Genomic DNA, 22,744 nt, shown 5'->3' on the forward strand with positions numbered 1-22,744 from the left:
TACAACAGAATTCAGAATCACCGATTATACCCAGACTATAGCTGATTTAGCTGGTGAATTTTGGGATTTAAAACCAAATTTTATCTCAACAGTGACCTCATGATTTAGGAAGGTAAAATAGGAATTAATATGCTATAAGTCCCTGGCAGTTCTTCAGTGAACTGCATTTGGTTCCAGCCGCGTCAGCCTGCAGTGGGTTGTTAGATGTTGTGCTGCAACCCAACGACATAAATCTAATATTTTATTCTGAAAGGTTGCTTATTCATACTAGTGTTAGCATGTGAGGAGAGAAATGTGCCAAGAAGGCCATAATACTGCGGGGTGCTGGCATAGCAAATATAAAAAAGCCAAGTGAAGTGCGTTGCACTCTCAGTTTATTCCCATCACCCAGGCAGAGCTTTCTCTTTGCAATGCATGTGTCTTGGAGCAATGTTTTCTTTGCAATTTGATCCTTACCCCACACTTCTGTTGTAATGAGCACAGCTATAGGGAAAAAGGGGAAAAAAAAAGGAAAAAAAAAAAACCAAACAAACACAAAAAACCTGACAGCTTTCTTGGAAGTTGGGATGGGGTGGCCAGGACATGAAACTCAGTGGACAACAGTGAGCTAAAGCATATACAAGCTACCTTTTATCTAGTGGGTGTCATTTTTCAACTGAATATCCTTAAAAAACTCACCGAAAAACTCAGAAAAACCCAGTACCGCATACCTGCTGGCATCGAAATGTGATGATATTGGGGTCTGTGTAGAGGAAGGATAGTAAACCAGTATTTCTTCCACCCAGCGACTGTGATGATACCCATTGCCCAAGGAAAACTGATAGGGTTTTTTTAATGAAAATGTTGAATTGCCAACAAGGAAATGCTTTACAGAATATGTGATTTCGGCATGAGTTTATTTGGGGAAAAAAGATGTTGATAAATAACATTTTAAAATCATTTTTCATTTCATATTTGATGTTATTTTCATTGAAATGAAATTAAGATGTCACGGTCAAAGTGCAGTGTTTGAAGTGCTGTAAAAAATAATTTGCTTTCCTTAGAGTTTTGTTCTGTCAGGAATTTCAGGTTGTTGCTCCTTGTCTTGGAGTCAGAAAGCTATTGGTGTTTTATTTTTCCAATGTCACCAGTGAGTTTCCCACCCAGGTTAACCCAGCATACCATACGCAATAGTGCTATCAGCAACTATTTTGGGTTCAATCCCTCACTGCTGAGCCAAGATACAGATGCAATACAATGGCAATGAGGCAGTTTCTTTAGTCTTCAGCTAGCAACATCCAGAGTTTAAAAAAAAGACAAGAAAAAAAGGAAGGAAAAAAAGAAACAAGCCCCCTCCTTAAGCAATATCTTTTAATACTGTACAGAACAGGAAACACCACCAGAGGAAGGAATACTCCACATCCTCCCTCTGCCCCTTTTAATTAAAATTGATTAAAGTCTTGTTTTTGTAAGTCAGTCTATCCTGTAGAGTATCTTGTTTGAACTATTTCAGGACGTTCTCGGCATTAGGCATATTACAGAAGTGCAAAAGTTATTTTAACCAAAGCTGAAACCAGGACTTCCCAAAGTAGGACCGTGAGAGAGTCCTGTTGGAAGCATCAGGCTGTTTCATTATAAGATGAAGGAGAAACATGTGCATCTAGAAAATAAAACAAGCATTTTGGTGATGACCTCCCATTGACTTTCAGTGAAAATCAGGGACCCAGTTCCCTAAAAATCATCCTGATAACCTTGTGTTCTATTGAAAGCACTCTGCTTCATACCTTTATGGCATTATCACCCCCCAGGCAGCTGGCATTTTATATCTCAGTTTGTTTGGTTCTTCCACCAAAATTTTTGCTTGTTTCTGGCACATGAGCATTGTGTGGATGTGTAATAACGGGGTGCAGACAGTCAAAGTACACCCATATTTACACAAAACCCTTATGTCTGCTTGGATTAGAGAAAAAGGGTTTGATTGTGAGCTTAGATACATGAGAGCAGTTGTGCATTTTAAAGGGAGTGACGCATTTCCCTGTGTTACAAAAGGAGAGGATCCCACAGCGAACATCTGAAAAAAAAGGTGAAATTTGGATTTTAGGGTTTTTTTCCTAATAAAGTTGCTCCCTGCATATCCTGTGTTTAGATAAGGTCCCACTGCAGTGCTAATAATCTTGCTAGATGGAAGGTACAGAACCTAATAGGCATAAGTTGTTTAATAAGGTATTACCAATTTCTTGGCACATTTAGGAGTTCAACAATATTAGCTTTGAAGTTAAGACTCTTTGAAGAGCCTGGGTGATGAGAAGGTCTTTCTGAGCTGTTTTAACTGACTGTATTTGAGTGCATTCAATTACATTTCTCAGTGAAATTGGTCTCTGTGCGATAGGAAGTCTTCAAAGCCCCATGATTCAAACAAATTTTCTATTTGCTTAACTACTGAAACAACTTAAGATGAGCATAGCTTATTATAACAGCAAAATATCATGTTCACATTGCCGAGTTCTAACTGAAAAGAAATGTGCTTTTAAAAGAGGAGGAAAAAATAATTTCTCTGTTAGTTTTTTAACTTTATGTTTTTAATTTCAGATCTCCTTCCCCTTCCAGAGGAAGTTAGAGATGCCATAGCTTTAATGTCTGTTTTAGCTGCCACTCAAATGTTCACTTTCTGTAAGAAAATCTAAACCAGGAGGTATGCTATTTCTCCTGATGTGAAAGTCATTAAAGGCAAGTACACTGCGAGTTCAAGTGCTTGTGGGTCCAAGAGAAACTCCCAGCCCTGACAACATGAACTTGAAAAGAAAGACAGCCTTTCTTTTCGATGCAATTGTCCGTGCAGCTGTAGCTTTCGATTTCATCATCACCACTAGGACATTGCTTTTAAAAATCCAAACAAAATCTCTCTTGATTTGGATTTTCAGTCGAAGGTGTAAGATGTAGAAGGAAGTGGTAGCAGCTAAATCGGGAGTTAAAGCCACTGCACTGCTGACCTCAGAGGATGGTCTGGAAGAAGGAGACCTGAACTAAGGAAAATCTGGGTTATTAGTTATCAATACTTTCTCCTTATATCTATCTAACTACAGATACATGTAGATAGATTGATATACACCTCTTACTTTTTCAGTGTTGTTTGCAATTAGAAAAAATGGAAGAGTAGAAGATGAGTTTGATATTCTCATCCTTGTTCTTCCTTGGGGCAGGGCAGCAAATCCTCATCTGCAAGTTAATCCTCTCTAACAAGTCTGTGGGTAACACCGTAGCACCCGGCCCTCCCAGGAATGGGTTAGCATTAGGATAGCAAATACCAGGCAGAAATTATTTATGGGCATACTAACATGCCATCAATCCATTGTCTCTGTGAAAGGGCAGATAACCCCATTTGGATTAAGGCAATCAGATGTCAGTGCTCCCTGGTTGATGCAACTCAGGGCTGGCTGGGCAACAGTGACCTTACTGCCAATGGGAGAAATCCTAGTCATCTTGTGTCGGTACTTTTATCCAACAGCTTGGTGTCTTTGATTGGCGTCTTCCTGCTTTCACTGTCAATGGAGATGTCCTGGTACAATTTTCTGATCCTGTATTTGTGAACGAGCTAATAAATTGTGATAATGTGACAGAGCTTGAAATAAATTCAACTTTCCTGTAATGTTATGCGATGGACAGTAAAATAGGTAAAGAGCTGGTCTTTTTCTTTATATTTTTGTTCTTACTGATGCCAGCGTTTATCTGAAAGGGACATTTGAAAGTAAAAAGATGCATTTGTGCATCATGAGAGAGACGGACATCTGGTACCCAGAGGAAGAAACACAAAACATAGGCATTTCCTATACAGAGGGACAGCCAATACAATTCCATGGAGACCTGAGAGTGCTCTTCACCTTGCAGGATCAGACTCTTAGAGAGGTCTGATGAGCATGTTATGGTCTTCCCCAACAGGGTTTTGGGTTCATACCCTTGGAGTGGATTTGTTCCTGCAGTGGTTTGTCAAGGGACATCTCCCCCCCCAAAATGTACTGACCCAAATAGATTGATATCTGGAGGGAACGCTAGATAAGAAGGGTTTTGCACGCGGGGTGGGACCTCTGAGAGGATGAGTGGCAACGCACCGTAAAGAAATACAGATTTGCTCTCAATGCCTCTCAAGAATTTGCTTTCAGGCATTCCCAGGCTCTGGATCTTGCTGGCTGTGTAAAATAAACTGTCGCTGTGCCATGCTTCTGTCTGTTGCCTGAATGTGGCTAGATCTTCTGAGCCCCACTCAAACAGGGCGTAGTTGAAGGTAAGGATCTCGTGTGGACATGACACGAGGTGCTTTTTATTTCACTTTCACCCATATGACCATTCATAGATTTTCCCTTTGTCCAAAATCACTCAGAAATACCTGAACCTGAGCTTTTCGGAGTCATTTGAGCAGGCGGGGAAGAGGGCTGGCTGGCGCGGAAGGGAAGGCATGGGAGCCCTACCACCATTTGCTGCATCTGCTCTTCCTTACATCACTTTCAGATAACGAAGCCTCCTTATTATATGAGTTCAATCCATGTCCTCTGCCACTTTTCATTCACCTTTCGAATTCCATCTCTCTTAATAGCATGAATCCAATCCAGAAAACCTGCCGTGACTTCACGGTACCAGGCAGGCGAACAGCAGCCAGGTGCCATGAGTAGACTAGACCCAGGTGGGTTATTTTGCTAGGGCTAAAATATTTTAGGTTCAGGTGTATAAAAAAAATAGTCACAAAATTGAAGATTTGAGGTAATTTTTCCTTTCATTTATCACAAATTCATTTTTTTAAAGTGCAGCATCAGTTGAAGCAGCATCCTAAAAAGAAATTAGTTGTATCCTAAGAATCATGAAGAGATGGACTGAGATAAATCTCTTATTTAGTGGGCACAGAAATAGGGTTTCCTTTTGTGATGTATTTTTTTCCCCACCCCACCTGTGGCTCTTAGGCTCATTGCACGTGTGTCTTCTTGCAGACTGGGTCTGATCATCACCATCCAAGTATTGCAACTCAAGTTATTCTAGTCTTTGTAGAGATTCAGTATTTCTACCTGCAGAAGTGCATTGCCTCTACAATGGGTGATATAGTGATCAGGCCAGCCAACAGAACTGAATATAAGGCCGACAAAACAGCTGTTAAACAAGCAAGTGTCTGTCACTGAGGAAGGCTCTGAAATTCTGGTTTTATCCACCCAAAACGATTACGTTGCACTTATCAGGGAGTTGGTGGTTGGTTCCCATTTGGTTGCAATTTACATCTAGTTGGCAGCACACAGGTGGAAAGAAGCCAAGTTTTCTATCAAGATGACAGTTTGGTAACAGATGTCTAATGTTTCCCAACACATGTAGCTCATGTGATAGGAATCATGAGCTAGTTTAGTAAAGCTGAGCAGTTGGGTAATTGCAAACCTTTGCTCCTTGCATTTTCTCATTTATCCTTTTTAGCTGCCTAGGTAAGATGATTCTCTCTCCTTTTTTTTTTCTTTTATTTTATTTGTATTTTTGGGAGGAAAAGCTTGAAATGTGTTTCAGAGTAATCATCCTAGGAGGCAATCACTCATTTAAATGGTTAGAAACCTCCAGCAGTGCAAGAAGCCACATGTTTTCCTCTCCCGATCTGCATAACAGGCATTGCCCAAATGCTTGGGCTGTGGCTCCTGCGCTGCTGTTTCAAAGTAACAGGACATGTGGGCAATGGTCTTTTCTCCTGATCCCCCCAAGAACTTTGGTTTCTTGCATGTGACGCCTATCTGTGCCGAAGAGGAGGCTGAATCAAGGCATTTTAATTAGCAGCTCCTTAAGAGTATGTATTTTATTTGGAAAGAGAGAAAGAAATGGTGGTCCCAAGCCCCAACTCTTCCACAGGAGGGCACTGATACTCGGTAGGGCAAGATAGTTACAGAAAGCCAGTCTTTTGAGTGAGATTTCAGTAGGTACCTCTGTCATTCAGATTTGCAGGAAACCTTGGAGAAGAGCTTGGGAGATTCCGCAGGATGCTCATGTTTGACCTAGATCTGAGCATTTCCTCCTCTGTAATGTTTTCTGACATCCCCTAGGGAGACGATACCTCTCCTGTTGGCTACAGGAGTGGACTGTAAGCTCTGGCAGGGTTGGTTTGGTAGGGTAGGTGACAAAACCCAGTTTCAATAAGCAAAAAAGTCCCATTAAGAGTGCATTGGGAGTTGATACCTGGCCTCCCACAAGCTCTTGTGAAAATCTCAGCTGTAATTTTAAAAGCTCTTTATTAAAGAACAGACTTTTTGTTGCTTCTCCCTATTTGGATAACACGTTCTCTGTATCTTTTCTTTTTGTGCCCTTCCAGCTATGATTTTCCAGGCATTTTGGCCTGTGATAGCTGGGGCAAGAAGCACAATTACCAAAATATGCGGAGAAGGGCTCTTTCTTAATTATGTCTAATTCAACTAGAGTCAGAAAACCCCAGAAATCTGAGAATAGAAAGTTTGAGCCTTGCATCTGTGTAGCTCCAGAATGTCACTGAATGTGGGTGTGATGCTGATCAGCATTCATGCCTCCGAGCTTGCCTGAGATGTCTTCCCAATACACCTCTTATCTATTAATTTAGGAACTTAAATCACCAACTCTTCCAGAGGTCAAAAAATCATTTTCTTGTTTGAAAAGTCTTGGACCATCGGCATACAGCTGCATATTTAGAATATAACTGCCTTTCTCATTAGACTGCTAAGTACCAGATGGGAAGAGGCTGTGGCATCTGCAAAGCGGTACCCAGAAGAAATATGCCCTGACCTGGCACATGTGTATTTTTCCCACAGAGTGCTGAGTTATTTCCAGGTCATCTTGCACAAGTGTGGTCAAACTGTCTCTGCCATTCATCCCATCTCTGTTATATTCCCAAGCGTTCTCCCCAGTATCTTGAGCGTAGCATATTTCTTCAACCTGGTCCAGAACCGAACATTTTCCTACAGACACACTAATATTAATTTTTAAACTTCTTCTGTGCCTCTTTGCACAAGTCCTCGCAATGCCTTGAAAGGGTTCCTTTTCTTTTGGAGGTGATAAAATTAAGACATCACATACATTTTTCACTATAATTCTGTTGAGCAAGGAGCATACACTGCAAAACCCTAGGATTTTCTGTGTAGGGAGCAGCACGCTCAAATTAAGGAAGTTGAAGGACAGAAGTTGAATTCGTATTCTAAATTTCTGGATGAGGATTACGCCCTGATTTCTGAATTAGGAGATGGCTTGGGAATATTTGCATTTCAATATTTTTATTTAAGTGACTGAAGAGATTTATTCTTAAGCTTTGCAGGGCTGAAGTGCATAACTCCTGTTAGTTTATAGGATTTTGATTTGAAAGTGGACTTTGACCTTTGTAGCTGGGAATAAAACAGAATTCAGATGTGACTGCCGTTACTAAGCATGTGAAGGGCTTGCTTGATTGATTTTACACGCGTTTTGGTTTCACTGTAAATTTTTGGAATTTCTTTTGTTTTTTGGATGCCTGTTGCACAGTATGTAGAAAACCGCATCCAATTTGTTTTATATGCTTCATTGCACTTGTATGTACTAACTACACATAAGCAGTCTGTCAAAGAGAATTAGCCAAGAGATTTCAAAAAGCAATCACAATAATGCTGCAAGTACATTTTTTAAGCACAATAATAAATGAACAGATTTTTTTACTTTAAAAGCCATCAGCAGAGCTTTCGACTTCTGCGACTCAACACACAAAATGATGAAAAAGTTGGGACTGGAGCAGAAGATCCCATTTCCCATTGAACTGAGGGATTTTCAGAAGAATTGGTGGAATTTGCAGGGGCTGGGACTATGGTCCTGCTTGCCTTGCCAGCACTGTGCTATGTCTTACCTATTTTTTGTCCTCTCACATCGCACAATGTGAACTATACATCCTTTTTGTAGGACTTGGTTGTCTTTCAGGATAAGAGGTATTATACAGAAAAAAATATTTCCCCTCTCTGTCCCATATGTTTTTGGGGACAGAGACCCTAACCCTTCTGACTGACACACTGCTGTTTGGCATCTCTCATCCCCTCCTTGCTCAGCACTGAGAAATCCTCACTAGTTGCCCAGGGGAGAGGATAGCGTAGCTGGTCCCCTGCCTCCCTGGGAGCACGAGATGGCTTCCTTTCAGATTTTCTTTCCTGCCTCATTCCACCAAGAAGGGAGGCTCCCAAGCCTTGGGCAAAGGTAATGCAGGGCTTCTTGACCTGAAGTTTTGCATCTGTTGTTTGACTGTTGAAGGGAAATTTTCCATGCTGGCATTTCATCTTCCTAGCAATTATAAATCATTAAGGGTATTTAACTGGTCTATACATTTATCAAGAAAATTAGACCCATCTCATTGCTCTGGCACCTGTAAAATGACGTGTCTGCTGTGATTTAGAAGGGAACATCTGTCCTGTAGCAGAGGTTTTTTAGTGACAGGGTTAGTATGCACCTCATGATGAGTATAAAGCGATCGATAAGCAGCTGTGCCACACAAGGTTATCCCAAGTTTGAAGCAGGCTCAGTACTGATTGGTTGCCAAAATCAGATGCATCAGGCTGCTGTGGCCACAAGAGCAAGGTCACCGAGGGGATCTGGTGACAGTATAAATAATAAACCAGAGCTTAAGTAATTTGTCGACAGCACCTCTGAGATAAAATTGCACTTACTGCATTGGATATGGGGCTTCATTATGTGACCTTTCACCTTTCTTGACACCTCTTTTTATTTTTCCCTTTTAACTTTAATTTTTTTTTCTTTTTCTCCCCCAATGTCATTGCAGTTTTAAATAGACTAAAGAAGGTGGTTTGAAGGGAATAAGTCAGTAAATCCCATTATTGAATTAGATCAGAGACAGGTGTGACAGATAAGGTACATTAAAAAGATAGGCGGATACATATATATGGCTAACACTATGATGTTTTATATTTACACTAGCATTATCATGCACAAATGAAACATCCAGGTGAAATAGCGGATTATGGTCTATCCATTGCAAGATATTATGGCTAAAATCAAGTACTGAAAATGAAGCCAACTCCCCCTTTACACCCTCCATGCCTCTCTCCATAATCCCGTCAACACTCTTTTCCCATACAAGTCTGTGTCACCAGCGGCCAAAGGTGGTACACGCACAGGGACTTCTCTGGTAGCTGAATGTCAAACTTTATTGAGTGGGTGGATCCTGTTCATCCATTTCCCCTCCAAGCCTTTCTAAAAATACCATAAACCTTGACAAGGAGCTATTTTAGAGGAATCATATTCATGAGGATAGTCATGGGAAGCTTATTTTGGCAGGCTTGCATGTGTTTGATTTGCATGCTTCCTTAGTCAAGGGCTTGGTGAACTTGTGTTGCGAGACAGTTGGACGTGGGCTTAAGAGAGAGCATCTGGATTTTGGGACCTCCTGGGTTGAGACGTCTACTCCAAGTGAGTTTATAGGAGGAAAAAAAGTAAAGATATTGTTATAGGAATGTTAATATGTGACTGAAGTCATTCATTTCAGGCATTTGCACACCAGCCCGCAGCTTATCGGATCTGATTTCATAAAACCTGGCTGTGATTTCTCTCCAGGGACCTTAATGATCTTGCCACTTTCAATAAACATTTATAGAAACTACTGCCAGCCTGTGGATAAGCGAAACTCCTATGAGAGACTTTATCTTCCAAAAATACTTAAAGACACCAAAAAAGCCCCCACCCACAAGAAGATCAACAGAAAATATCAAAATGTAGCGTTTGCTGGGTAGCTGGAGCTGAATTGCAGTACCAGACATTTGCATTGTAGGCATGTTTGCTTTTCTCACTTGGAAAACCATGCACATCGGAGCGATGCTATAATTGGGACCAGCAAAACGATGAGTGTGAATAAAAGCAAACTGTAAGAGATAAGATGGAAATTAAGCAGGTAAAGGCTGTTCCACGCTCATGCCATTCGGGTACGGTATTGCGCAGTACTCATGTTTGCACCTCTAAGAAATTTCCATTTTTTCGCATAAAAAAATCCAGATACGAAGCCGAAGCTGCCTTCTTCGCCAACCTGAAACTGTCTGATTTCAACATCATTGACACCCTTGGAGTCGGAGGGTTTGGACGAGTTGAGCTGGTAGGTAACCTTTTCTTCTTTGAAGTTTGCGTGATGTCCTAGAATAAGTTACTGTCTTATGAGTCTTTCAATTTTTCTTTGTTATTACACCCGAATAACTGGAAGAAAATTATGCAATGGGATTATATATTTTCTAATGGTTGAAGAAAGCTGAATTACTTTTCCCAGTAAATAAAAATGTACAAATACATGCTTTGCAGTAACCAAGAATTTATGTACTAGGTTGAGAGAGGAGCACACATCTTCTCTCTCCAAGTGGTCCTATGTTTATGGCATTGGTTGCCTTTTAAAAACAACCTGAAGAGTTGTGCAGCTGTTGAGTGCTCAGATTGAAAGAGCAATCTAAAATCTTACTTAGGCAAAACTGGAGTAACAGTATGATGTCTCTTCTAAGCAGTTTCTAATTCAGGTCTAGCGATAGATCTCCTTGGTTATCACAAAAGCTGTTGATCCAATGTCTGAACTATGACAACACTTCACAGAAAACTACTTATTTTTTGCAGAATTTTAGAACAAGGGAAAAATCTGAGCTAGCTTTTTGCTCTGCTTGGATTTAGAGCTCTGTAGTCTTTTTTAAAACAAAGCCTGAGCGGGAGGAGACTGAAATGGCAGCTGTTGTGTGACCCGTTTGTAATATCATGTAAATACAAAAACTTATAATAGAAAGAGGGAGCTTAGTTTACATGACAGTGCTGAGCACGGAGGAGCTTCTGATACCAGACACCAGTACAGTATGTTAGGAACTCCTGTAAGTTAGGGGCAGAAAAGTGAACAGAGTTACTGCTGCCATCATGAAACTTCAGGGGAATCCCCACTCCATAACCCTGCAGGACCCAAACATGCCTGTAGTGCTGGGAACAGGAAAACGGGCAAAATGAATGTTTCGGTGATTATTTGTGACATAACGGGTAAATTCTGTGTTAAAAGTGCAACTTGCTCTTCCATGTGATTTATTCCTGACTTTTCCTGTTTGGATGTATGTAAAATTGTGTGGAGGAGAGCATGTCTGTGAGAATGCTGGCCCCTTCCTGGCTTTTAGATTTGAGTTTTTATTTATTTCTTTAGTTGATATTAGCAACTGTTGTTTTGGAAGACAGTCACGAGAGCTCACGCGTAGCCTGGGAAGGCTGTTCTTGCCCCGCTCCTTCTATAGTCATCTGCTGTGGAGGACACTTTAAAGCAGGAGTTTAATTCAGGTTGCACTCAACCTCCCTTTTGAAGGCCCTTCCCCCTCTGTTGACAACAGCATAAAGCTCAGGAGATTTGTCTCCTAAATTAACAACACTGCTGGCTTCACCTCCTGAGGTAACCTGTAATGAGGGACCCACCAGTTTGGAACTTGTTTTGAATCTTTTGGAGGACCTTGTGAAGTTTGTTTTCATTTTAAGGCTTTTTTGATGCATGCTGTCAAGCTTTGAAAACCTCAAGATGTTCCTGGGAAGGTGCATGAGTTTGTCTTCATGAGGGGTTGTTTATGGGACCCTCAAACCGCACAGATGTGAAAACAAATTGGACTGTGCTATTGATGGCCGTGGGCCAGTCCTCTACCTCTGGCTGCTAACAGAGTTAATTTGGAAGCTTTAAGGTGTTGACAAAAAATGAATCTTATTAATGCGTGATGCTTGGCCAGGTGTGAGGAAGAGCAGGAGTGGACATGCTCTGTCGCTTCAATGTATCAGATCACAGTCAGGTAGAAATATTGAAATCTTAGGAGATGTCCAAATCTCAGAAGCTTCCTGGGTGCCACCTATGCAGCCTACAGAAGGCTACTGATGGGAGAGACGTTTCCATCACCTCATGGAGATTTTATTCAGGGGTGGGTGCCCCTCTCCTAAGCAGGAAAATGCTGGTTAAGGTCATTTTCTGTGGTTCTTAAATAATACAGAAGGATAAAAGTTTAGTTTAACACCTCAGATTTTATTATTTTTCTTTACCACTGAGGGAAATTTTGTTACTAAAACAAGAAAATATTCTTTTTGTCAAAACTGAGCCTAGAATTGCTGACTTTTGCTTCTATCTTCTCCATGAAAAATATGTTTTATAATTTAAGGCTAAAAAATGAACTAATGCAAAACGTGTTGGAGGAATTGACTCTTTTATTGCCTGCGTGTGTTACGGTAGCCTGCTGGTGCACAGCAGCATTGAAATTTGTTCCTGGAAAACATTCACATTTTTGTGTTTTACAAGAGTAAAATTGATCAAATAAATAAAGTGCATTGCAAGGAAGAAGATTTTTATAGCTTAACCTCAGCCGCTGTGGGCAGGCCCCCCCAGGGCATCTCCATATCCTTCAAGAAGGCAACTGGTGGTGTCTGGTTGGAAACTGGAATATCTCAGGCTTAGTTTGGGTCTTGCTGGCCAAGAAGAAATAACACTCCCATTGGCCTGCGTTTTAATTGCCAGCTGTGGTTTGTGTCAATATATGCTGGTTTTCCAGACACCTCTGTGAATGCTGCCTGTTTGGAGAGATCACCCTTTCAATGCATTCGTACACAAGTACATGGCTTTTAGGTGAGACAGCCTAAAATTTAAATAATTTTCCATTTTATAGACATTACATGTGGAAATACCTTTTTTTTCTTGTTTTTCTAGGTTGTTTTATTTTTTGTATGTCAAGTGACATTTCCAACAGATTTGCATTGGTGTTGTACATAATTGCTCAGGTTTTTGATGGCAGCCTGATGCCTCTTGCAACACGCCTTGTCCTTATGGATGCTGTTCTCCTTCATCCCCAGCTGGACTATGTAATCGGCTCTTATCCAGACTTCTCTCGAGGAGAGAAACCAGCTGAGTAGTGGCTGTGCTATTTTAGATGGGGACCAGCTCTGCCTCTGGAACAAGAGCAAATAAAGGCTTTTGTTCACTTACAGCAGGATCTGTGTGATCCTCAATGTTTGAAAAGCAACCAGGCGGGTTGGAGAGACCACAGTCTGCCCAGGGCCGGCTGGTGCCACATTCCTAGGACAACTCTCCCGCATTTTGGAGGGCTACCAAGTAGGTGCAAGCTGCTCCAGGACATGTCTCACCCAGCTGGTGGATACCTCCCTTAGCAGGGCAGAAAGAAAACAGTAGGAGTGAATTCTTGTTTTTTAATAGCATGGATTAACAGATGCATCCACTATTTTTTGCAACTCGGCTTCTCAGCACTGTGTCAGTTGAGCATCTTCTGTGTTAGGATCCATGTGCCTCAATAATATGTTGGAACAGGGAATGAGTATGTCATCTCAGGTTCATATCCCACCAAGCACTGCTTTGCAGAGGACAGGGATGTAGCTCAGCCTTCATAAATCATGTCTCCTGAACTTTATTGCTCTTGTCTTTGTTCTTTAATTTCCTTTTAAGTCCTGTGTTTCTAATCATCTGCCCCAGGTCAGTTATTTTGGATTTAAATCAAGATTATTTTAGACAGCTCTGAAATAAATGTATTGGAGTATCTGAACATACAGTGTTAGAGTTACTGCTGTGAAATCAGTTCATGTAGGTGATGGCTGAGCACAGGTAGACTGAAAATCAGGTCCACGCCTGAACACATGCCTTTTTGTTATATTCATTTATGCAGTTATCACTTCCAACAACTGCTCAGAGGTGGAGGAAGGAGAAGATGTTAAATCAGTCCTGTTGTTATAAAATTGCAAAAATAATACATTTTCTCCACACCCCATCACAAGCTTGATTGAGACTTACTTTCAGCTACATCTTTGTTCACTTCTCAGGACAGATATGCCAGTGAAAACCTATAGACTTACCCACCATCCTTGCACATATGCAAGCTTGGAGGGAGCTGTGCCTTCTGCACTCCTATGGGTAACATACAGATTGGGACATCCTGAAGGCAGCAGGCAATAGGCAGATTAAGGACAGTCTCAGTTTTTAGCCCTGACTTGGCAAAACATTTAATCATATGTTTTAACATTCAGCAGTTTTGCGGAAGTCAGTGGCACTTAGAGCACGTATTTCAACCATATGGTCGTTAAACCTCGAGCTGGAAGGGACCTAAAGAGATCGTCGTCCAGGCAGAGTCACATATTCCTAACCACTTCTGGACAGTTTTCCCTAATTTGTTGTTGAAGTCTTTAGGGAAGGAGGTTCCCAGGAAGGTTTTTCCTAATATTTGACATCTCCCTGCTGCGGCCTATAGTAGGCTTGAAATACAAATACATACAACCCTTGAGTTTGGGTTGTATGTATTTGAAGACCATTATCACGTGAACCTTGAAGAACTCTTTTTCTTTAACAGAATAAATGTGCTTCTTTTGAGCTTTACATCTAATTCATGCTTTGTAGGCCTGTGATCATTCTTGTTCCTCAGTCTCCAGCTGGCTCTCACCTCTTTGGAGCAATGCCCAAACCAGGCACATTAGTCCAACCTGGACCTTCCTCTGCTCAGGTAGAGCTGGACAACTAGGAGCAGCACTTTGCCACTACTAAATGGTGTCCCTTTTATTTCAACTCATCGCTTCAATTTGTAAAAATTAGTTTGAATTCCCTTGCTCTTCTCAAAAGTGCTCCCAGCCCTCTCTGGCTTGATTTTAATAGATGCAAAGATAATAGCATTCTTCTTATTTCATAATCCAAGCCATTAATGAAAGTGTTTTATGGTGCCATATACTAGAAGTCCTTTTGGCTTGATGGTGGCCACTAAAAGCTAAACTCCTTTTCAAAATGGGGATTAATAAAGACATACACATAAAAACGAAGCCTTAGTTTCAGCCACATTTTACTGGGGCTATACAAGACCTTTTTAAAATGGACGGTACAGCATTTTTCATTTTTATTTGTATTTTAAGAGAAATCTGGCCACAGATTATGAAGTGCAATCAAATTTATTATAGCCTCTAGCCTGTTTTGTAAACAAAACCATTAGTGAATAATTAGATGGTGAGGAAAAAAATGCCATAATTGTCTTCCAATAGACTGACAGATGCATAATTCAGATATTTATTAGTGGAAATTTCCAATTGCATAACTATCCTTTTGTTCCAGCTATTACGAAGCTTTTTATTAGAAAGATCAGTCTTCTCTTTGAAATCCCTTAATTTTTATTTTTAATTGTCAGGAATCCTTTGTCCTCCTTCCTTTTGAAAGAATGGGCATTTTGGGTGCCGTCAAGGTGAAGAAATTGAGATTTAAGTGAGGGATTTGCAGATCAGGTACCTGAGTAAATCCCACGTTCATCTGACAAAACCACTGCTACTGAGCTGAGCAAAAATGCTGGTTATGAAGATTTGGCTTGGTTTTTTTCCTTCCCTTCTTAACTATATGCAGGATGCTTAATTTTAGTGATACTGTCAGATGGGGCTGGACCACTGCAGCACTTTTTTTTTTTGTTTTTCCTTTGCTTTTTAATTCTAATGGAATTAAATACATCCTTTGTAGATGGAAACATATTCTCAGGGGTTGTCTGTTAATGGAAAGGCTGTTGTCAAAGTTTGGAAAGATGAGATGCCATTTGTAGCCCATCAAATATTGTCAGAGGCTGGATCAGGATATGAGCTGTCAAGCCGGAAGCCTCAGCTCTGGCTGGAGGCAGGAATAAGATGGAAAAATAGATGCTATATTGCGGACAAAGCCAAACTCAGGATCGGGGCCACATCATGTATGGGGTTGGAGTGTTTAGGTTCATCTGTTATTTTCAAGAAACCACAGTAGAGAGATTTTCCATTTGGTTTTGCATATTTTAGCTATATAACCCTTCTTCTGCATTTACTTTTTATTGGAATGATTTTATGCATGAAACAGTTTACATTCCTCACTGCTTTTTAGCCTTTTCCTTCTAGACATTTTTGAAAAATAATATTTACCTTTGGGCTTTATAGAAAGAAACAAATTTTAATACATTTCCCAATGCTCTTGCTTATAAAAAACTTAGTTGTGCGTGTTGTCAAGCATTGAATATCAATTTTCAGTACAGGGTTCAAAACACAGAATTACAGGGTTTTAGCACAGTTCAGTATTTGTTTAAGCAACTTTAATTGTTAAAGAGCTGAGGTTTTCTAAGGACTGTGCATTTTTTAGTGTATACTTAGGTGTATTCATAGAGTGTAATTTTGCAATTTATTTTCCTGTAGAGTCCCATAGCACTCAGATTGTGATACGATATTTAGTGCTTTCCCAACCAGTTGAATCTAGACTTTTTTAAAGAAAATAAGATCACTGTCATGGACAGTTTTCACCCTGATGTATTTCCTAAAGACTTAATTTTTACTCCATTATTTTTCATGCCATCTTAGGTCTTTTTTTTTGGTCTTGACTTATTTTCCAGTCTAACCCAGTCCAATCGCCTTGCCTGTTCACACGCAGCATGCAGCTAACCCAAAACTAACATGATGTTGAGCACGAGGTGGAAAGGATATAGTGAGAAGCACTGGATAGCATGCTTGTAATTTGGATATGCAAACCACAATTTCTGTGTAAGCCTTAGGTCAGGAGAGTGGCTGGATCTGGCCTTAAGGACATGTGCAAAGTACCTTCAAAACCCTAATGGAGAGATCTGCAATACTGAGCACCACAGTAGGCTTTGAGACATAAATATGAGCAAGATATTCTCTCTCTTGCCTAATAACAGAAAATGCTGGGAAAAAAACAAGTTGTAAGGCAAAGAGTATTATGATGGGGAAATCTATTTCATCCTGGAAGAACATAAATATATTTAGTACAAAAAGTATGCTGTACTCTTTTGCTGGGGGGGGAGAAGTCGCCGCTTTGTTCGTGCAGCAGCTCAGCTGTTGGGATTAGGAGAGCTCAGCTTGCAAGTGCTGCACTCAGCAACAGCTGCTGCTATTTTTGTTGGTTTGAATGCATCTAGCTGGGAAATGGTGGAAAATAAAGGACCTTGGACATACCTAGCAAGCAAAAGCATTTCCACTTCAGCTCCTGAGCGCTGCAGTTGAGTCAGTTATTATTTAACGTGATACAAAGATATTCACATTTCATGATAGCACTGATTTGTGGCTCCATTATATTCACATAATACACATATAGCAAAATGCCCAGCTAGCAAAAAGTCCTTTGAAAAAGCATCCTTGTCATTATAGAGGTATCACTGTGCCTACACGGGGAGTTCAACAGGAGACGTGAGCAACAAGAAATTTGTCTGTGAGTCGTGGACACAAGAGTTCAAGAAAAGCTTCTGTCCAGCTCCTAAAGCTCACTGTTACTGCCTGTTTAGGAAAAAGCCACATCTCCAGAGTAAACGAAATATTTTTTACTTGCACAAACTCTGCTCCCTGTGTGTGTTCCCATTTAGCTGGGAGCCTGGCCAGCTCCCTTGAAGATCAGCAGAAAAGGCTCATAAGCAAGGTTTTTGTGAGCACGGTGTCCAGACACTGTGAAAGTTCATGTTCAAATACCTTCATTATATTAGCGAGAAGAAATCTGGGGATTTTTATGTGGCAGACACCATTCCAGTTATAACCTCTATGTAGCTGCCAAAATGAAGGAAGGATAAACTATAAATATGTGTTCAGCTCTGCTTTCATGCCCTTGGGTCTGTTGCTCTTTCATGGCTTCAAGGGTCTGCACAGGGTACCATAGTGGCAAATAATATCTGTAGCAGCTCCCTGGAGAAAAAAACATAATTGTAGGGCTTCTTGGAAAACCCACAGCCATGCAAGAGCTGTAACCCACAGGCACAGCATCTGAGGTAAATGGGAATTCAGAAAATTGGGAGACATTCTTTGCTATCTTCTCCTAGAAGATCATGCAGGAATAGACGACCAGATATGAATGAGATAAGTGTAGTTACAATAGCATATCCTCAGGCTAGGTATGGCAAGGTTCAGGCACCTCACTAGTCTTCACAGAAAATAAATCCTTCTTTTGGGGATTGTTCTACATCTATATCTGTTAATATTTATTAATGTTTACAGATTTTCAAGGTCAGCTTGCATTGTATCAGTTCAGCTCTCCCTGGAGTTGCACGGAAATGGCTCACATTGCAGACTATACGTAATACACATACATGATTTATAGTAAATAGAGACAGAGAAAGAGGAAGGATAAGAAACACACAGATACACCCGTTTACTCTTTTTTTCCATCGAGGCCTGGATTTTGTCTCATCAATATCCATTTTCCCAGAAAGTCTGAACAAGCACTAAGGTGTAAAAATGTATTTATTTGTATGTGAATTATAGCTGTGTTAAAAAAAAAAAAATCAGGCCTCGAGTGCACTGTGTGTTTTGGAAGTTGCAGAAGTTTATAAAGCAAAGCAACGCTTTTGGAGCAGTTCCAACATTTTCATATAAGCATGGGAAGCCCACGAGAAGCCAGCTGAGGTCTAATGAAACAAGGACTTGGAAAAGCAGGAGAGGTTGGATCTCTTCTCTTTATCTTGTCTTTCTCCTTCTTCTTCTCCTCTCCATCTCTCCTTCTCCCCTTCTTTTCTCTTCCTCTCTTCCTTTTCTCCTCTGCATTTGCATCTTGTCCCAGTCTTGTAGCATTCCTCTTCTACTCAACTCGCTACCAAGACATCTTCACCCCCTTCATACTGAACTTTACTGAAAGTTTCTTTACTGAAGAAGCATTATTTTCTTAATGCTGAGAAGTTAAATGTAGTCCTGTGAATTAAACTTATTAGCAGCAAAATGAAGCCCATTTCCCTGCCGTGTCCTCATGTCCTCTTCAGAAGAACTTCTGGTTGAATGTGTTTTCAGATAGTGACCCATCTGTTTGGGTTCGCTCAGGGGTAGCTTTGTCATGATGACTCAGACTGCCAAAAAAACACCTGGTGCCATGGGAATGGGGCATCACACTGAAGCACAGCCAAAGAGGAGATGATGAGGCGATGACACCCGGTAAACGGTGCTCCCCAAGTGACATGCAACTGCAAGGCACGTGGGGAGAGGACAGCTTTGGGGCTGGCACAGAAGAGAGCTGCTTGCTTCAACTCCTGTCCGCTCTGACGTTGCAAGGCTTCCTTGCTTCAGAGGTCTGGAAGGGTGTCACATGTGGAGGACAGGAATAGCTGCCTCTTCATGAGGTTGGCAAATGCTGTGAGCTTGTGTGATGGGAAGAGGCTAAAAGATGGAGGAGCCTGACTCTTCCCATGTAGCCCTGTTGCATCTGCAGGTTGAAGATGCAGCCATGGCTCCAAATCTAAGTGTGATATCCCATCACCGCAGTGCTTGGACCAGAATATTTTGCAAAATATATATGTATATGTATTTTTATGTTATATTTATATTATATATGCATATAAGTATATATGCCATATAGATTCGATACGGTTATATATTTATATTTTTTGCATATATGTATGTAAATATGTATATACAAAATACATATATATGCAAAATAACAGCAACTGTTTCTTATTCTTCTTCAATTGCTTCTACAATTGGCTCATTTAGTTATAAACAACATTTCTGCTGTTATTTTTGTCACTGGGATGCAGTTCATTTCCTGGATCCTGCAGAACGACCTAATTAATTAATTTTACCTCTTCTCTCTCTGGTTTTGTACATCACCTCTTTAAGGTGGTGGTTGGGCTTTATTTAACTATGCTCCCTATTGCATTTTCTTGTCTTTTGGAGAGAAAATGTATTCCTCTTTCACAACTGAACAAGCTTATATTCTACTCCAGAGGTTCATTTCTAACAGAGAGGGCAAGAGCTCAGGTAGATTCACCAGGAGGGAGTCCGACCAGGAGAGCATCAGTAGTAACTACAGCTTTACAAGGATTCACTGTTTTGGGGATTATTGCAGTAGAAAGGATGGCATAGGTCTGTTCTTGGTGGAGGTTAGCTGTTAAGCCTGCTTTGCTTTTTGCAATTAGGTCCGTGCAAGCTGGGGACAGAATTGCAGACATGGACCATGTGTCAGAGCTCAGTGATGAGATGGACATAAAATGGAAAGCTGAAACGTGTATGAAGGTAGAGAGAAAGGGAAGGAGTATACTCAGTGCTATGAATTTTATTTCTAATTTTTTCCTCCCACTGGGCCTTTCAGCAGATATGCAACTTTAATATTATCGTTGAACGTGAACATTTACAGTGGCCTTGATGTTTGCTCTTACCATCAGTGCACTGAATCTCCAAGAGAGATAATTTTGGAGATTTTTGTGCTGGTGAAAGGGCAATGACTGGGTAAGGTCAATACGAGGAGAGGAGTGAAAAAAGGAGGAGGGAAGGGACCAGAAATTCTTTTAACTTGAAAAAAAAAGGTTGAGAGAGGTGGAGGTTGGTGTTTACCCTGTGTCGATCTTCTTAGCAGCTCAGCTGCTCTTGGAGAAGAGCGGTTGAAACCCAAGGCTCCAGCAGGTCTCCACCAAATCAATAGTGCCGGGGCCTTTGAAATATAAGATGTTGCTTCCAAGTGAGTGAAAGCTGATCTTGTGAGCTGTGTAACAAGGATGGCTCCTTTGTAAACTGCCTTCCATGGAAAACTGCATGCTTTTCCCTTTTCTAAAGCATTTGGGAGATTTTGGTGGTGGGTTTCTTTGGGAGGCTGAGCTTCCTGCCCAACGTACCCTCCTCCTTCTGAGCTGAGAGTCAAAATCCTTGTGGCCTCTGTGGCTCCCTGTGCTATTTTTCTCATTATAATTGGAGAACAGGGTGTTCTCAGCAGCCCGTTCTCAGCTTCTCAATGTTAATCCTTTTTTTCTTTTTTTAAATAAAAAGTTCAGGTGATTCCTGGATAGTTTTTTTTCTACTTTTGAAATGAGATTGGAATTAGACATGGGGTTTTTTTCTATTAACTATCATTAGCTTAATATTATAAATTACTGTTTGTAAGAATAATAGAAATGACCTGGAGCTCCCCAGCTTTACATCATAAAAATAGTCCTCACAGTTACCACATTTGGCAGAAACACCAAAGCAAGGGGAGGACTCAGGCATGTTGAAGAAGGAGGAGAAGTTTGCAGGATTCATTTTCCAGGTGGACAACCAGGTGATCCAAAATGTAAGCCTTAGATTTTGTACTTCAGCAGCTTGTTTTGGTGCATCAGCACATTTAATGCAAATTAACGCCCCCACCATCTCAAACTCTCGCAAATCCTCTGTGTTATGAAGCACGACAGGAGTGGGAATGGAAAATGGATCTAAATTCTCCCGTGGCATTAGGTCAAAGTCTTGCATTAGCTAATTGTAGCCACCTGATTGTTCTATATTTAAACATTTGTGGCAGTGATAACATTATATTAATAATGTTATCACATTATTTGGTAATATCACATTTATTTGGTAAACACCAAATAAAACCACTGCCTTCTGCTTCCTCATAGTAATTTCCTTTCCTGTACTTGTTTTGAAGCTGTGCAAGTACATATAGGAAAGCAGGTTTCTTCCCCAGACTCTCCATCATGTGCCCAGGCATCCCTGAAAAAACAGTAATTAATAAAAGAAATAGCATTTTTAATGAAAGACACAAAAATTAGGTAGTCAGAATCCATGGTATGAAAATGATAATACCAGAAGGGGACACACTGGGATTTATTCATACTAGACTTTATTATAAAATATTGAAATTTATTCATCTGAGCCTCCACCAGGTTGCTGTGTTTATTTTTAACTCTGATGTCTAGTACAGATTAACATTAGGAAAATAGGAATTTATGTTTCAAGTAAGTTTAGAGTGCTAAATACCTTCTTTTTTTCTTTTTTTTTTTTTTACTCTTTCATGAAATTGACCAAGAAGTGTTCAGAGTTGCTACTGGAGCTACTTTCTTGGTTCCACTGTTCATTATTATTTGTCTGTGGACAGCCCAACCTTAAAAAATACAGGCTGAAAGAAAACAAATCTGATCTGTAATATCTAACAGGGATTTGCACAGACTTTTGTTTGAAATAATTTATGTGGCAGCTGATTGTGCTTATCCATCACCAGATGGACAAGTCTGATGGGAAACCATGCAATCTGGAACGCCATCAGAAGCAAGAGGGATAAGTTCTCCAGAAGTATATGCTTAGTCATACTAAACCTTAATTGATTTTTTTTTTTTTTTGCCAGATTTAGTAAATTCTGCTCAGCCCAGATTTTACCTTAACTTTCATCATGTCTTCATTCCCTCTGTGTCACCTCACTTCTCTCCCTGCTCCCCTGAAACAGCCTGGTTTGATTTAGATTGGATAATATCAAATAATTTACTTCAAACAGTTGAACTAAAGTCCATATGCCATTTATTCAAAATGAAACAAAACAAAAAAAACCCCAAACCCTAACCCCAAAGCAAAAATGTTTTTATCACTTTCAGTCTGCCATAAATGCACAATTTCCTTCTGCTTTGAGCTGTGATCAAACCACATAGCGGAGGCAGCGCCGTGTAGCACCAGTTCAATAAATAACTGGGCAGCTCTACTGCATAGATGAGGAAAAGTGTTTTTCTTTATTTTATGTATGTGGATTATTTAGGTCTTTGTACCCTATCTCCCTGAAGATTAAATGGCAAACACAGGCTTCATGCAAAGCTAACAATTACAAGTCTTGGTGTAAAATACAGAATAGTGCCTTTGGAAAAAGAAAAGTTTCATGTGGGCTTGGAAATGCTTGCGGCTGTGGGGAAAATAAGAAGCCACAAATCTGGGGACCGAAACCCCAAGTGGTTTTAAAACAGATAGAGAAATAAATGCATATATATATACATATTGAAGAACTTAGGATGAAAACTTTGGCCATGGATGGGTGGACTCTCATTTATTAGGGTTTATTTCTGAATCATTTGTGGTGGTGTTG

At 40.4% G+C, this 22,744-nt stretch overlaps 1 protein-coding gene across 2 annotated transcripts in view; it reads left to right on the forward strand.

Annotated features, from left to right (window-relative positions):
• The window catches only part of PRKG1 (protein kinase cGMP-dependent 1), a 526,334-nt gene that overhangs the window by 481,099 nt on the left and 22,491 nt on the right, over window positions 1-22,744 (forward strand). For both annotated transcript variants that reach the window (XM_072869342.1, XM_072869341.1), the window contains exon 10: window positions 9,976-10,072. In XM_072869342.1, coding sequence (XP_072725443.1) covers window positions 9,976-10,072 — 97 coding nt within the window. The remainder of the gene's footprint in view (window positions 1-9,975; window positions 10,073-22,744) is intronic.

This window comes from Ciconia boyciana, chromosome 8 (genome assembly GCF_034638445.1).
Source record: "Ciconia boyciana chromosome 8, ASM3463844v1, whole genome shotgun sequence".
Lineage (NCBI taxonomy): Eukaryota > Metazoa > Chordata > Aves > Ciconiiformes > Ciconiidae > Ciconia > Ciconia boyciana.